Raw genomic sequence first — 18,197 nt, 5'->3', positions numbered from 1 at the left:
TAGCTTTAATTTAAGGGAAATTATATAGGTCTATAGCTTATTAAGGTAGCTTAAAAGTGCCTCTTTAATTAGCTAAAATACGGAGGCTATTCTTAATCAGGCTAGGCTATTTCTTATTTAACTAATTAGAGATTTATCTTATATAAGGGTATTATTTTAATTATAAAGAAATAATAATATAATATATAGATTACTTATAGCTAATTAAGGCTATAATAGCTACTTAATAAGTAATTAAAACAGAGGTAAATTAGAAGGTAAAGATAAAAAGGATAACTAGCTAAGAGCTATAGCAGAAGATACCTCTTTTAATTAAATAATCACATAATTAAGCATATAACTTATAGGCTCGCCTAAGCCCTAACTTAATATAACTTTTAATATAACTAAGATAACCTTACTAAGGCGGTCTATAAGCTTCGTAAGGGTATTAATATACTTATAATAAGCTATAAAAAATAGTATTAAATAGAGCTCTTTAGAGTATTAAATTAAGTATAGAGCTTAGCTAATTAATATAAATTAAACTCGCGATTTTTAATTATAATATCTTTCTTTTTTTTCTTAGTCTCTTTTTACTTCGTTATAATATTAATAAAAGGTTTAATTTTATTAAAAAGAGCTTTTTTATTAAAGGCTCTTAAAAGAAAGCTAGAGAAAGGAAAAGATCTTATTAGTAGAGATATTATATTCCTCGAGGACTTATAAAATAATAACTATTATAAAGCATAGCTTATAACCCTTATTATTAATATTAATACCTTTTATAATACTAAATAAGAAGATTAAAGAAGTCTTATTATAGCTAGCTAGGATCTAGCTATATAGCTATAGGCGTAATTATATTAAGAAATAAAGGTTATTAGCATTATAGGTTTACTTAGAGGGATTAGTTCTTAGAGTTAGTATTAGAGTTTAAACCTAAAAAGTATTAGCGCTAGACTTAGCGGTAGATAGAGGTCTATAAGTTTAATTAATTAAACCTATCTAGTTAAATATATAATATATATATCTTAGCTTATATAAATATATAAATAATAGTAATTTTAATAGTAATTTTAATAATAAAAGTTTATTATATTTAGGTGCATAGTATGCTGTTTTACTTGCTTCTCTATTTCACTCGCTTATTATATATGTTAGGTCTTAATTATGACGTACTTATTTAGATAGGGGGTTATTATTATTGACATTAATCTTCGATTGACACATTGCCAGACATGACTCCATCATTGCTCAGTACAACGCCCTGATCCTACTGCCAGCATGAACTAATCACGGCCAGTCCCAATTCGGCATGTAGAGTACGGACTTGAGGAGTTTCCCGAGCCCGAAGCCGAGACCGACGGCTGACAAATATTTTTGAAGACAGTGCGGACACGTGGATCTGGCTGATTGTTGGCCTAGTTCCACAAACAATCCAGCATCCCGAAGCCGGGACCACGCCGCCAAAGCAGCATCAAGTTTAAGTAGTTTCATCAGCTCCGACACGTCTGAATATCCTTACTTCTCACCACCAGTCAGCGATCTAGTGTTGATCAGTTTCATCTTTAGTTGCATCCCGGGCGCTCGACTTCGTGAATCGCATATCGAAATGTCTCCGTTCACCAGCTTGTTTCGTTTTCGAGACGACCAAGGATCCGTTTACTATGGCGAGGCCGGAGCGGACAAAAACTTCACCAAAGAAAGTCTCACTGGCCATGACGTGCAGATTTTCACGGGCGACAACCCCTGGGACGATAACTTCAAATTGACCAATGAACGGCGCAGAGTAGTCGAGGTATGTGGGCAACATCTCAGACAGCCCGCAATACTATATAGCAGACGTTTGTACTAAACTCAGACCAGGTTCTCTGCCCTTTGCCGCACACTCCTATATTCATGTGTGTCGGCTTGAACTACAAACAGCACGCAGATGAGGCAAAGGTACAAATTCATATTTTCATGGCTTACTTTTTATCAAACGGAGTGAGAATTGACTTTCGCTAGCTGCCTTACGGCGAATATCCCACTATTTTTACCAAACCCCCGGGTACGCACATCTTGGCCAATGACGCTATGTAAAAAGCCTACACTTACACTTGATAGACGCACTCGCAGGTCCGTTTGAGGATATTTCGATCAATCCTATTTGTGCCAACATGGACTATGAGGTAGGCCAAATTATTCAACGCCCCGAGCAAGGTTGGATTATGGAGCTGATTTACTATCTAGGCTGAACTTTGCGTCGTGCTCAAGAAAGACTGTAAAAATCTGACAACCTCGCGCGATATTTCTGAATTCATTCTGGGATATACTGCTGGTAATGATATTTCGTCTCGGTACTGGCAGGTGCCCGAGCGGTGTGGCGGTCAACATGGGAGCGCGAAGTCGTTCGATCAGTTTGCCCCGATAGGACCTGTGATAACCTCGCCCCAAGCCATTCCAGACCCGAAAGAACTACGAATGGAGACTTTCGTCAATGGTGAAAAGAGGCAGTCGACCAAGATTAATGACCTGATCTTTGATATTCCAAGAATACTCCAGCATTTAAGCCGTGGTACTACCCTACGCAAAGGTACGGTCATTATGACGGGAACTCCAAGCGGCGTGGCGGCTTTCATGAAACCCCCCGCTTGGCTTACGGATGGAGACCTCGTCGAAGTAAACATTGAGAAGATCGGGTCTATAGTCAATCGGATAGTATTCGAGAAGAATTAGGGAGGACACTAGGCCAAAGACATCGTTTGCCAGGTTACAAATCACGATGAATCAAAATAACAGTACTACAATTTTATGCCAAATGCCACTGTTGCCAGTGTAGTACTTAACGGAGCCTGTAGTCCGGCCCTAACTCGACGCTTGCTAGTGGCTTATCCCCTCGACTGTTATAAACCTCCAAAGCGGTCACGACAGGGGGGTCGACCTAATTAAAATAGCGCAAATAAAAGGTATATCTCTTCTCTACCTAAACTAGCTTATAGTAAAAGCCCTAAAAATCTTTTAAGTTATATTTTATAACTTTATATACTTAAAATAAGAATTAAAGTATTATAATTAATATCTTTATAATTTTAATAATACAGGCTTTATACCTAAAGCATAAGGTCTTAATAAGCTTAAATTAATAATATTTATTTATATAATTATTAATAGTTTTAATAACGGGCTAAAACTAGCTTTATATATAATATATAGCTTATATCTTAACTAGCTAAAGAGATTAAAATCTAACCCCTTTATATAATATATAATAATTATAATATTTCTAAGAGATAAATAAGTTATACTAGGTTTATATTAGTAAAGAGGATATTAATATTATTTTAAATAAGATATAAGTTATATTTAGTAATTGATTTTAATAATATTTAATATAATATATATGCCTAGATTGCGTGATAAATAAGTATGCATAATAAAGGTATTATTGCCTTATAAAAAGAAATTATAAAAGCTCTTAAAATTTAAGGTAAAGCTTAAAATAAATAAAGTTTTAATATTAGACTTATTATATAATATATTATTTTATATATTTTTTATAAAAATCTTATAATACTTCTTATAAGGTAGTATTAAAAAAGTATATTCGCACTATATATTTAGCTATTTCTCTATAAAGGGCTTTTTTAAAAAATGTAAAAAAATTATTAGGAGATTTCTTAAAATATTAGCTTTATAGAAATACTCTTTTTAGATTTCTAGCTATTTTATAGAAAAAGTTAAGAGGTCTAGGGTAAGTGGGATTTTAGTAATATAACATACTATTATATATACTTATTTACTACGCAAGCTATATATATATATTAACTAAGTTTTATTAATAGCTAAGGTAGTTAATATATAATAATTAATAAAATATAATAATATATTATATATTTAAAAATATTTAAAATTAAAAATTTTATAATAATTATATAAGTTTTTAAAAAAGTTTAAAAAAATATTTAAATTATTACTAAATATATTAAAATACTAATATAATTTTATATAGATTTTTAATATATTTATATTACTAAGATATCTTAAATTATTTAATTTATATAATATGTATAATAAGCATACTAGATAGATAAGTACACTAGATAAAAATCCCTTAACCTATATCCTCTCTATTTAATTAATTAACCCCAAACCACCTATTATGCTATAAGTAAATAATAAAGCTAAAATCCTTCTTATACTTTAAGCCTATTAAAATAACCTAAAATTAAGTCTTTAACGCGCTATAGAGCTCTATTAAGTTTATTATAATACTTTCTTTAATTAAGAATAATATTACTATGCGCTTTAATTAAATCCCTAAATCACGCTAATTATTTAATTTAGAGGAATAAATTATTATTTAGTTTATTCTTAACCTAGACTCATAAGGATTATTTACTTAACTATATAATATAAAAGATATACCTAATTAATTACTTACTAACTATAATATATTATTAATTAATATATATTAGGCTTTAAACTTTATTAAGTAATACCTAGACCTTAAGATATAATTCTTTTAAAAATTATAATTACTAGAGAGCTAAGTATAAAGATCTAATTATTATATATAATTAGTATATACTTATAATAAATATAATCACAAAGTATAATATTTAATTAAATAATATCTATAATATTAATAAGATTAGCTTTATAATAAATATAATTTAAAGTAAAATAATTATTATAAGTATAAATAAATATAAAAAGCTAAAACTAATATAGCCTAAAAACTAAAAATAAATTATAATTATCTAAGTAATTAATATAAATAATTAAGTAATCTTATTATTTATTATTAGTATAGGCTAATATTACCTTATTAATTAGTATTAAAAAAATAATTTCTTAGGCGATTAAGCTATTATAATAACTTAAAATAATTAAATTAATAATAAGATTAATCTTAAGTAACTTAAGTATTTTAATTAATATATAGCTAAGTAATTAAATAATTATTATTATTTTTTAATCCTTAATAATTATAAAAATTATTATTTTATTAAATTTATAAAATATTATAAAGAAAATAAGATTATTAAGTTTTATATATTACCTTATTTATTTTATTTATTTTAGCCCCTTAATATTAAGTATTTTAATATACTTAAATATACTTATAATTAAGAAATAAAATATCTAATTAAATACTTTATAACTTATATTTTAAAGACTAAGTTTTTCTTAGTCTTTTATATTATATTTTAAGTTCTTAAAATAAAGAAAAATATTAAGATAGCCTTTAAAGGAATTAAGCTTATTCCTCTTAATCTAGTAAATATAATCTTAAAGCTTAATATATAGCTATAGACTTTAATATTAGCTAAAAAGATAATAAAACCCTTAACCCCTTAGGTCTTAGAGACGCTAAAGTCTATATATAAGGCTTAATCTTAATTTAAATACCTTAAAAGATAAATTAAAAGGTATTATAATAACTCCTTAGAGTTAATTATAAAGGCTATAGAGTCTCTTATAAAGGTAATAAAAGAAAATATATATAAGATAGTATTATTAAGGGCTAAGATTAAAGACTATTAATTAATAAATAAGATATTAAATTAATACTAGAGGGTAAAAAGAGTTAAATTATAGAAAAGAGGGGTAATAATAATAAAAGAAAGAAAATAAGTAATTAATTATATAAATATTAATATATAAATAATAGCAAAATTATTAAGAAGTAATAATTAAGGAAGATTAATATAATTAAGTATTTAGTATTATAATATATATAATAAGCTTATTTATAATATAAGGATATATTAAGTAATAATTAAGATATCTAGGAAAAAATATAATATATAGTTTTTATTAATTAAATAATTTATAGTATTTTTATAGTAATTTTAATTAATAAAGCTAAGATTTTTTTTAATATATTTATTTATTTAATATACTTATTATATAACGTACATGATAAGCTTATGTCCCAGATAAGTATATGTCCCAAAAATCTTTGCCCTTTATGATAGAAATCGCTATAAAAACACCACAAACCATTTGATCAATTAAAACTACTCACTATACTCTTCCCCAGATGTCTCAATCACTACCTGACAGGTCCTTGCATTATGTCCGGGCTTGCCGCAGACACCACAATGCCGAACTCCCGGTCGCGCCGACCTTCCTTGACCACCACTTCTCGACGATTCGGCCACTACCTGCGCATCAACATCCATTTGATCAATTGCCTGCCTTCCTTCCTCTACTGTCATCACGCCTCTTTTCTGTAGTCGGGTCCTTTTTGCCCTCCGGCGCCGGCTTAGTATCTCATTCGCCTGTTCAAGGTCTTTGACCCTAGCCTCGAGTAAGGCAAGCTTATGCATAACTATCTTTGTTCCCTTAGAAGAAGACCGTATAGCTTCTAGAATTGACTCTGGAGAGCTACTTTTGTGCCTTTTAACTCGTGTCTCAAGGTATTCAGACTGAGATTGGGCCTCAAGCACGGTCTTTGGGGTCTTTGAGACCCAAGGGGTCGACGGTTCAGCCACCTCCTCAGCCGGCGTTGGAGTCCGTAGCTGCACATCAAGCTTCGAGACCACACTTTCCGGGTCAAGAGGAACAAGCCCGGCTCCTCTGAAGGCTGACTTGATATTTTTTTCCGTCATAGTGGCCTGAAATGCGGCGTGGAAGGCCGGAAAGAACTCGGTCTTTGAAACGTGGGTTATAGAGCATCTGATCAGATGCTCTATTTCTCGACCGTAAGCATTCTTAAGCACGCTAAAGCACCCGACGTCAAGTGGCTGAAGCAGATGAGACGAATGAGGTGGCATACAAAGCCTGATGATCTTGTTCTCCTCGCAATATCTCTCGAATTCGATAGAGTGGTGACTTTCGTGGCCATCGAGGATTAGAAGACGATAGCGACTATTTGATCGCTTAGCTGTGCACCGATCAAAGTGCTTTAGCCACTCGAGCCCGGTCTCGTTATCGGTCCAGCCATTTTGGGTCGTCGCAATAGCCCAATCGCCCGGGAGGTTACTTTCTCGGTACCAGTTGGCGAGGTGATATTGGCCCGCACCGATGATGAACGGCGGGATCGCTTGGCCATCCGCATTAATCGCCTGGATGACCGTAATCCATTCTCGGTTTCCAGGCTGCACCGATTTTGGCTTTCCACGCCTATCTGTGCCTGTGACAACCATTCCGCTCTGAATTATGCCCATCATAAAGCCAGTCTCGTCAACGTTATAGATATCATCTAATCGGACGCCGTACTTCGCGATTGTGTTCGCTACAAGCGTAAACCAGTTACGGATAATGGTTGGATCTTCGCACTTGGCTCTCTGGTAGTCGTATTTCCGAAAAAAACGCGTCTTGAGGTCTGGGTGCCGCTTGATGAAGTTGGAAGCCCAGCGCTTGCCGACGGGTAGCGAGTCGCGGTCGGCGAGCAATCTGTTAGCCATTTCTTCAACACCACGCAGTCGCGGGGGAAATCCTCGCGAATCTAGGTCGAGGATGAACTGAATAATGATCTGTTCCTCTAGATCAGATAGTTTGCGTGATTTAGGAATCCAATCGCGTCGAGATTGCATGCCTTTCTGGCGGCGACCTAGCTTTTTAGGGCAGACATTGTAGATTGATGCAGCGCGTCGGATGCGTAATTTTGGGTTAGTTTGAAGCGCTTGAAGGGCAAGAAGTATATTACCCTCGCTATTGAATTCAGACATGTTTAGTGGTTGAGAATCAATTGATCAAATGGAAGAGAGAGAGATTGAGGGATTTTTGGGACACATACTTGTCTGGGACATAAGCTTATCATGTACGTTATATTATTTCTTTTATTTTAATTATATAGAATTTATATAAAATTATTAAAAAGTTTATTTATTAGTATTAAGATTAATTTATTTTATATTAAAGTTTTAATTAATTTAGGCATAGTTTAAACTTTTAAGTATTTTTTTAAATTAATAAATTTTAATATAAAACCTAGTTATTAAATTTATATATTTAACTAAGTAGGTTTACTATATTAAACTTATAAACCCTCCTTTACTATTAATTCTAATATTAATTAATATTTTCTTTTAATTTTAATTTTAATATTTACTTTAAGAACTAATTTCTTTAAGTAAATTTATAATATTAATAACTCTTAATTCTTAATATAATTATATTTATAATAATATAATTATATCTTAGCTATTTATAAAACTTTTTTATATTTTTTTATTTCTATTATAAAAAATTATAATACTTATAAAAAGGGCTATAAGCTATGCTTTATATAAGTACTATGAGTTATTTCTTAAATTCTTAAAAAAATTAATTCTTTTATTAATAAAATATTTCTCTTTTCTTTTACTTTTTTTACAAGTTTTTAATAAACAAACTTTATTTTAATAATATTAAATTTATTATTTATATTATAATTAAGTAAATATAAAGTAAGTAAAAAAAAATAATAATATTATAGTAAATATTTATAAGTTAAACATATATCTTTTTATTAATAAATTATATACTTATTTTAAAGCTTTAAAAGGCTTTAAAAACTAGTATCTTTAATAGCTTATAATAAGTATTTTTAACTATTTTATAAAGCTTATAAATTATTTTATTAAAATTATTTTTATTATTTAACAAGCTATTTTAATATATATTAATTATATTACTTAAATTTATTTAGTAATAATCTTTATTAAACTTATTATAATTTTATAAATATATTTTTAATCTATTTACTAGTTTTAATTATTAAATTTATTAATACATTATAGTTCTTAATAATTAACTATAATTAAATATCTATTAATAAATATAATAAAAGTAATTTTAACCTCTTTAAATAATTAAGATTTATAAAAGTAATTAAAAAGCTAATATTAATATAAAAACCTTATAAAAGAAAAGTAATAAAGGCTTTTAATCTTAATCCTTAAAGGCACCTCTTAGAAATCCTAGATCTTATATATGTTATAAATTTCTAAAAAAAGAAAAATAAGGCTAAAATTTAATATTTATTTATCTAAGAAATCTAAGTATTCTTACAGGGAATTATTACAAAGTAGGCTTATTCTTTGTCCTATGTATATTACTTGTGTTAATCTTAAGATAATTCCTTCTTTCCCGTTTGGGACTACGACGTGGCCTTCCTAATTGGGCCTAGTCTGTCCGACTAGCCGGAGATCACCCGGCCGGCTATTAAAGGCACGTAACCACCCTTAGAGCTATTATACAGGGCCCAATCTAATAGGAATTACCTAGGAATTCCTTTAGGGAAAGTAGGCCTCTTAGTATGGGAATTGCTTAGCCCTTCTTGTTATATAGTTTCTAAGGAATTCCGCAATAGAGCTATTATATAAATAGGATATTAATTTCTTTAATTATATTGTAGCTAAAAGACCGCTAGGTTTTATAACTAATAGCTACCTATAAAATGTTATTAATTACTAAGGATAAAGATAGATTAGGACCTGTAGTCTAAAATCCCCTATAGGTTATAATCTATTATAATTTATTTTATAGCCTAGAAGTATATAGCATATATTAATAATACTATCTTATATATTAGCTACCTTAGCTATTAATATTACTCAGTTATACTTAATACCCTTAAGTATATTATTAAATATAAGAAACCTTTATTATTTAAAAATAATATAATTAATCTTTTTATTAATATAAACCTAATATAACTAATTTATCCCTTAGGAATTATATAATTATTATATATTAATAGCTATTATTTAGAGGATTACTTATATTACTTTAAATAATATTAAATATAATAGCTACTTAAGTAAGTCTTATAAATAACTACTAACAAGTCCTATATATTAATTACTTACTGATTCTTATAGTATTAATTAATTCTAATAGTAATAAAGAAATAAATAATAATAATATAGAAATTAAGTAACTTAGCGCTTAGGTTGTTATTATAACTATTAAAATAAAAAAACTAAGGGGGCTCTTAGACTATATAACTACTAATTAATAAGCCTAGAATTAATAATATATAAAAAACATCTAACTAATTAATAATATAGCTATTATAGCTATAAAAGGTAGAGATATTAAGAAAGTCTTAAAGCTAAACCTATTAGAGATATTTAATAAAACTATATATAAATTCTTAACCTTTCTTATAGAGCTATATGCTTTTATAACCTATTACTTAATATAGTTTACCCTAGTATTTAATAAGAGTTAATATATAATGAGATAGCTTATTAAGCACGCTATAGCCTAATTTAAACCTATTATAAAGAAATACCTTATTACCTTAGCTATTAAATACTTATTATAAACCGCTAAACTTTACTTAAATTATAAAGCCTTTAAGGCTATGCTTTAATAAATATTAAAAATAATTAATAAGAAAATATAAGCTAAAAGAGAGATTAAGGTATTTTAATAAATATAATCCGCCTTAGAATATAAAATAAAGTACCTCTAATGAATATTAAAGCTTAACTAAGACTAATAACCCTTAATATTACTTTTTTATAATAAACTTAAAAAAGAAATCTAATTAAAACTTTATAAAGAAAACTAACTTAATAATATTATTAATTATATAAATAAAGTAATTAAGATTAATAATTAGTAGCTTTTATAAAAGAGACTATAAAACCCTAAGTTTAATAATAATAAGGCTAATACCTTATAATTTAATATAAACTAAGATAAAAAAAGAAATAATAATACCTCTTATAATATTAAAGCTAGCTTTATAATAGCTAAAACTATATAAAAAAGCAAATAAGACTATTATAGCCCTAAATGCTACTATTATTATAAGATAGATTATATTAAGAAGGTTTATTATAAGAAGTAATAAGATATTAAGAAAGAATATTATTAGCTAAACTAATAATAATTCCTTTTAAAAGGTAAGAAATATATAAATATAACTCCCTAAGTTTAATAAAAAGAGAATAAATTATAAATTATAACTTAATTAATTAAACTTATTATAATATTATAAAGTAATTATAATATAAGAATAAATAAAAAAAGAATATATATAAACTAAAGCTAGATAAAGAGATAGCTTATAATTAAGTAGGATATATTATTAAACTACCTAAGATAAATAAAAATATATAATAATAATTATTTTTAAAACTAGTAAAATAAGTAGATTTTATATTAAATATTATATATAAATAAAGAATTACTATTATAATAATTAAGAAGCTTAAATATAAATAAAAAATAATATCTATAATATAAAAATAATTATTTTATTATTTTATATTACCTAAAATAGGAATTAAAATATCTTAATTAATATCTTAGTAATTTTAATAATAAAGGCTCTATACTTAAAGCCAAAGGTCTTAATAGGCTTAAATTAATAAGGTTTATTTATATAAGTATTAATAGCTTTAATAACGCGCTAAAACTAGCTCTATTTATAATAAATAGCTTATATCTAAACTAGCTAAAGTAATTAAAATCCCCTTTATATATATAATAGCTCCCCTCTAATATTAACCTTTTAATTATCTCTATAATTCTTAACTACTAAAAGAGATTAAAATTACTTTTATTATTTTTATTAAAAGAGATTTAATTATAACTAATAATAACTATAACTAACTAGTTAATTAATCTATAACTAGCTAACTAGTTAATAATATATTAATAAGATCATAATAGCTTTCTATAAAGACCTTTAACTAATAGATTAAAGCAACGCGGCTAATACCTATTAATATGCCTTCCTATATAATTAAGATAACCTTACTAAAGAGGTCTATAAGCTTTATAGGGGCATAAAAAATATTTATAATAGGCTATAAGAGATAATATTATATAGAGTTATTTAGAGTATTATAATAGGTATATAGCTTATTAAATAAAAGGTTTAAGTTAAACTCGCGATTTTTAATTATGACTTTTTTTTTTATTTAGCCTTTTTTTACTAAGTTATAATATAAATAATTAATTTAATTTTATTAAAAAGAAGCTTTTTTTATTAAAGGCCCTTAAAAGAAAGTTAAAAAAATATAAATATTTTATTTAAAAAGAAATTTAATTTTTTTAATAACTTAAGAGATAATAATAATATATACTTATATAAGGCATAGCTTATAATTCTTATTATTAATATTAATATTTTTTATATTATTAAATAAAAAGATTAAAGTAATCTTATTACAGCTAATTAAGATCTAGCTATATAGCTATAAGCGTAATTATATTAAGAAATAGAGGTTATTAATATTATAGGTTTTAGAGGGATTAGTTCTTAGAAATAGTATTAGAGTTTTATAAACCTAAAAAGTATTAGCGCTAGGGCTTAGTATTAAATTAAAACTCGGCGGTAAATAGAAATCTATAGGTTAAATTAATTAAATATATCTAATTAAATATATAATATATATATCTTAGCTTATATAAATATATAAATAATAGTAATTTTAATAGTAATTTTAATAATAAAAGATAGAAATAATAAGCGCTCTTAATACTTTTTATTATATATTAAAGGGACTATTAGTAAGATAACCCTATATAATATAACTATAATCTATGCTAATAATATTAAGTTAAAGCATTATAGAAATATAATAAAATATATAAATAATAAGAATAAAAATGCTATAATAAGCGATAATATATAAACTAGAATATAAAGGTAAATAGCGCTAATATTAATTAAACTAAGTTTAAATATAATATTAAAAAACTATAAAAGAAACTATATAAGAAATGCGCTTAGTAGTAAAGGCGCTAAAAAAGTAATAAAAAGCTATAAGAAAAAGAGAATTACCTTTAGTAATATAATAATAATAATAATTAGTATTAGAATAACCTATAGGAAAGGTATATTTAAATCACCTAAGAATATATAATATATATATATAGCAAGTAAATTAAATAAGTAAGTAAATTAAAAATCTTAACCTCTTAAACTAAAAACTATAATAAAAATACTATAAACTATCTAATTAATTAAATCTACTTACTATACTTTTCCCTAGATATCTTAATTATTACCTAATAGGTCCTTATATTATAGCTAGTCTTACCGTAGATACTATAATATTAAACCCCTAGTCACGCTAACCTTCCTTAACCACTACTCCTCGATAATTTAGCCACCACCTATGCATTAATATCTATCTAATTAATTACTTATCTTTCTTTCTCTATTATTATTACCCCTCTTTTCTATAGTCTAGTCCTTTTTGCCCTCTAGCGCTAGCTTAATATCTTATTTACCTATTTAAATTCTTTAACCCTAGCCTTAAGTAAGGCAACCTTATATATAATTATCTTTATTCCCTTAGAAGAAGACTATATAGCTTTTAGAATTAACTCTAGGGAGCTACTTTTATGCCTTAGAACTTATCTCTTAAGGTATTTAGACTAAGATTAAGCCTTAAGTATAGTCTTTAAGGTCTTTAAAACCTAAGGGGTTAATAGTTTAGCTACCTCCTTAGCCGGTATTAGAGTCTATAGCTATATATTAAGCTTTAAGACTATACTTTCTAGGTTAAGAGGAATAAGCCTGGCCCCTCTAAAGGCTAATTTAATATTCTTTTCTATTATAATAGCCTAAAATACGGCATAGAAGGCCAAAAAGAACTTAGTCTTTAAAACATAAGTTATAAAGCATCTAATTAGATACTTTATTTCTTAGCTATAAGCGTTCTTAAGTATACTAAAGCACCTAATATTAAGGGGCTAAAATAAATAAGATAAATAAGGTAATATATAAAGCCTAATAATCTTATTCTCCTTATAATATCTCTTAAATTTAATTAAGTAGTAACTTTTATAGCTATTAAGGATTAAAAGATAATAGCGACTATTTAATCACTTAGCTATATATTAGTTAAAGTGCTTTAGCTACTTAAGACTAGTCTTATTATTAGTCTAGCTATGCTAAGTTATTATAATAGCCTAATCGCCCGGGAGGTTATTATCCCGGTATTAGTTAGCGAGGTAATATTAGCCCGCACTAATAATAAATAGCGAGATTACTTAGCTATTAATATTAATCGCCTAAATAACTATAATCTATTCCTAGTTTCTAAGCTATACTAATTTTAGCTTTTTATACCTATCTATGCCTATAATAACTATTTTACTCTAAATTATATCTATTATAAAGCTAGTCTTATTAATATTATAGAAATTATTTAATTAGATATTATATTTTATAATTATATTCGCTATAAGTATAAACTAATTATAAATAATAATTAAATCTTCGCATTTAGCTCTCTAGTAATTATATTTCTAAAAAAATATATCTTAAGCTCTAAGTATTACTTAATAAAGTTTAAAGCCTAATGCGTACTAATTAATAGTGCGTCGCGGTTAATAAGTAATTAATTAGCTATTTCTTTTATACCATAAAGCTAGGGGAGAAATCCTTATAAATCTAGGTCGAGAATAAAGTAAATAAGGATTTATTCTTCTAGATTAGATAGCCGACGTGATTTCTAGATAATATCGCGTCGCGTCGAGATTAGATACTATTATGCCAGCGCCATAGTATACTATAACTAACTTTATAGGTCTTTGCGGCGCATTTAAGACCTAACTTAGGGTTATTTTAATAGGCATAAAGTGCAAAAGAATTCTAGCCTTATGATTTAGCTGCGATATTATAGGTAATAGAGAATTAATTAATTAAATAGTAAGCATATAAGATAAGGGATTTTTAATCCACTTGCTTATCTGATCCACTTGCTATATATATATATTAAATATAATATATAAATAGGAAATCTATATCTAGCCTATTAAGTTAGGGAAAAGGGTGCTAAGCTGTTTTAAGTTATTAAGTAATTTCTTATATATAGAAAATAGTTAAAGGCTAAGATACCTTTAACTATTATAATTGCTTTTATTATAGTTAATAAGAAAGGAATAGCTTTTAGGCTCTTTTTCTAATTAAATCTTTATTACTATTAATTAATTAATTACTTTTATTATTTTATATTATATTTACCTTACTAAGAAGTATACAACATCTCTCTTTAAAAAATCCCTAAGAGAAGTTAGAGAGTATTTAAATTAGGCTATAATTAGTATATTTTATGTCTCTAATAAACTATTATAAGGAATTAGCTAAGATCTTATAATACTAAGAAGTATTATTTAACTTATAAGATAGTATATAAATAAATATACCTAATATATAAAGAATATCTTAGTATTTTATAGATATTATATTAATATTATTAGTATAAAAAATATAAGAAAGAAAGTAAGTATAAGATTACTTCTTTATCGCCCTATTAGCTTAACCTAATAATAAACCTTATATATAATATAAGAGAGAAGGCTATTAAATATTATATTAGTATAATATTATAAGGGTTATATATATATAATAATATAAAAACCTATATTAAGCTACTTAGTAATATAAATAATTATTTATAAGGTTAAAGACTAATAGAAATAAGTTAGTTAGGAAATATAAAAAAAACTAAAAGGCTAAGAGTTAATAAATTAGTTAAAAGATAAAAAGGACTTAAGATAAAAACAAATATAATAATACTAAGATTAGCTATATCATTAAGGTAATATATATAATTATAAAATATATAATAATAGTAAATATAAGTATAATTATATTAGTTATATATTATTAAAAAACTAAGAAACCTACTTATAAAAGGGCTAAAGGTAAAAGAATAGCTTATAATATTATAAAAGGCCTTATATATTATAAAAAGGGGAAATAACTTAGGATATTTTAAAATATTAATATAAATTATGAGAAAATAGCTATATGCTTTAGTAAATAATAGAGCTAAGTAAAACCTTTTTAACCTAAGGATAGTAAATAAGCTTAAGCTATTATAAAGGTATAAAATAAAGCCTTATATAATAATTAACCATAAAGGGAAATAATTTAATTATAATAATAAAGTTATTTATAAGATAATTAATTATCTTAAAGTTTTTATTAAAAGAAAGAACTAAGGAATCTTATTTAATATTACACTTATAAAAGGCTATAACCTAATACTTAGGTATTTATAGTTATATTAATTTAATTTATATTTTAATTAAAGGATTAACTAAGTGCTCTTTTTTAATAATAACATACCTTTAATAATAAATAATAACTTAGAATATAATATAAAATCTTAATTATTTATTAAGAATATTAAAGAAATTAAGTAAAGGTAAATATAAGATACCTCTTTACTTATAGAAATAAAATATAAATATTATAATAAATAATAATAATAATAAATAATTATATAACGTACATGATAAGCTTATGTCCCAGACAAGTATGTGTCCCAAAAATCCCTCAATCTCTCTCTCTTCCATTTGATCAATTGATTCTCAACCACTAAACATGTCTGAATTCAATAGCGAGGGTAATATACTTCTTGCCCTTCAAGCGCTTCAAACTAACCCAAAATTACGCATCCGACGCGCTGCATCAATCTACAATGTCTGCCCTAAAAAGCTAGGTCGCCGCCAGAAAGGCATGCAATCTCGACGCGATTGGATTCCTAAATCACGCAAACTATCTGATCTAGAGGAACAGATCATTATTCAGTTCATCCTCGACCTAGATTCGCGAGGATTTCCCCCGCGACTGCGTGGTGTTGAAGAAATGGCTAACAGATTGCTCGCCGACCGCGACTCGCTACCCGTCGGCAAGCGCTGGGCTTCCAACTTCATCAAGCGGCACCCAGACCTCAAGACGCGTTTTTTTCGGAAATACGACTACCAGAGAGCCAAGTGCGAAGATCCAACCATTATCCGTAACTGGTTTACGCTTGTAGCGAACACAATCGCGAAGTACGGCGTCCGATTAGATGATATCTATAACGTTGACGAGACTGGCTTTATGATGGGCATAATTCAGAGCGGAATGGTTGTCACAGGCACAGATAGGCGTGGAAAGCCAAAATCGGTGCAGCCTGGAAACCGAGAATGGATTACGGTCATCCAGGCGATTAATGCGGATGGCCAAGCGATCCCGCCGTTCATCATCGGTGCGGGCCAATATCACCTCGCCAACTGGTACCAAGAGAGCAACCTCCCGGGCGACTGGGCTATTGCGACGACCCAAAATGGCTGGACCGATAATGAGATCGGTCTCGAGTGGCTTAAGCACTTCGACCGGTGTACAGCCAAGCGATCAAATAGTCGCTATCGTCTTCTAATCCTCGATGGCCACGAAAGTCACCACTCTGTCGCCTTTGAGAGGTATTGCGAGGAAAACAAGATCATCACGCTTTGTATGCCGCCTCATTCGTCTCATCTGCTTCAGCCTCTCGATGTCGGGTGCTTTAGCCTGCTTAAGAAGGCTTATGGCCGAGAAATAGAGCATCTGATCAGATGCTCTATAACCCACGTTTCGAAGACCGAGTTCTTTCCGGCCTTTTATACCGCTCATCAGGCCACTATGACAGAAAGAAATATCAGATCAGCCTTTAGAGGAGCCGGGCTTGTTCCTCTTGACCCAGAAAGTGTGGTCTCGAAGCTTGATGTGCAGCTACGGACTCCAACGCCGGCTGAGGAGGTGGCTGAACCGTCGACCCCTTGGGTCTCAAAGACCCCAAAGACCGTGCTTGAGGCCCAATCTCAGTCTGAATACCTTGAGACACGAGTTAAAAGACACAAAAGTAGCTCTCCAGAGTCAATTCTAGAAGCTATACGGTCTTCTTCTAAGGGAACAAAGATAGTTATGCATAAGCTTGCCTTACTCGAGGCTAGGGTCAAAGACCTTGAACAGGCGAATGAGATACTAAGCCGGCGCCGGAGGGCAAAAAGGACCCGACTACAGAAAAGAGGCGTGATGACAGTAGAGGAAGGAAGGCAGGCAATTGATCAAATGGATGTTGATGCGCAGGTAGTGGCCGAATCGTCGAGAAGTGGTGGTCAAGGAAGGTCGGCGCGACCGGGAGTTCGGCATTGTGGTGTCTGCGGCAAGCCCGGACATAATGCAAGGACCTGTCAGGTAGTGATTGAGACATCTGGGGAAGAGTATAGTGAGTAGTTTTAATTGATCAAATGGTTTGTGGTGTTTTTATAGCGATTTCTATCATAAAGGGCAAAGATTTTTGGGACATATACTTATCTGGGACATAAGCTTATCATGTACGTTATATAATATAAGAATTTTATAAATTTAAGAAAAACCTTAAGAAATTAAAAAGAAATAACTTAAAAGAAAAATAACTTAAGAATATATTATATAAATATTATATCTATAAGAAACTGTTTATAAAAGAACTTAAAATAAGTTTATTAAAGTATATATAGTTTAACCTTAA

The 18,197-nt window shown here is 28.1% G+C and overlaps 3 protein-coding genes across 3 annotated transcripts; 2 read left to right on the top strand and 1 right to left on the bottom strand.

Annotated features, from left to right (window-relative positions):
* Window positions 1–1,594: 1,594 nt before the first annotated feature.
* MRS44_009645 (uncharacterized protein) lies at window positions 1,595–2,700 on the top strand (the record flags this gene model as incomplete). Its single annotated transcript, XM_065621389.1, has 5 exons — window positions 1,595–1,780; window positions 1,849–1,926; window positions 1,990–2,032; window positions 2,089–2,153; window positions 2,215–2,700. The coding sequence occupies 5 exons, from the start codon at window positions 1,595–1,597 to the stop codon at window positions 2,698–2,700; spliced, it is 858 nt and encodes a 285-aa protein (XP_065477461.1).
* Window positions 2,701–5,987: 3,287 nt separating this feature from the next.
* MRS44_009644 (uncharacterized protein) lies at window positions 5,988–7,643 on the bottom strand (the record flags this gene model as incomplete). The annotated part of the gene is made up of 1 exon (XM_065621388.1): window positions 5,988–7,643. One exon carries the CDS (start codon window positions 7,641–7,643, stop codon window positions 5,988–5,990), a length of 1,656 nt encoding a protein of 551 aa, XP_065477460.1.
* An 8,621-nt stretch (window positions 7,644–16,264) lies between these two features.
* On the top strand, window positions 16,265–17,920 carry MRS44_009643 (uncharacterized protein; the record flags this gene model as incomplete). The annotated part of the gene is made up of 1 exon (XM_065621387.1): window positions 16,265–17,920. One exon carries the CDS (start codon window positions 16,265–16,267, stop codon window positions 17,918–17,920), a length of 1,656 nt encoding a protein of 551 aa, XP_065477459.1.
* Window positions 17,921–18,197: the final 277 nt, after the last annotated feature.

Source organism: Fusarium solani (genome assembly GCF_023522795.1).
Source record: "Fusarium solani strain SB1 chromosome Unknown bctg00000005, whole genome shotgun sequence".
Taxonomy (NCBI): Eukaryota; Fungi; Ascomycota; class Sordariomycetes; order Hypocreales; family Nectriaceae; genus Fusarium; species Fusarium solani.
Note: the sequence above shows the minus strand (reverse complement) of the source record. Positions and strands in the feature narration are given on the sequence as shown.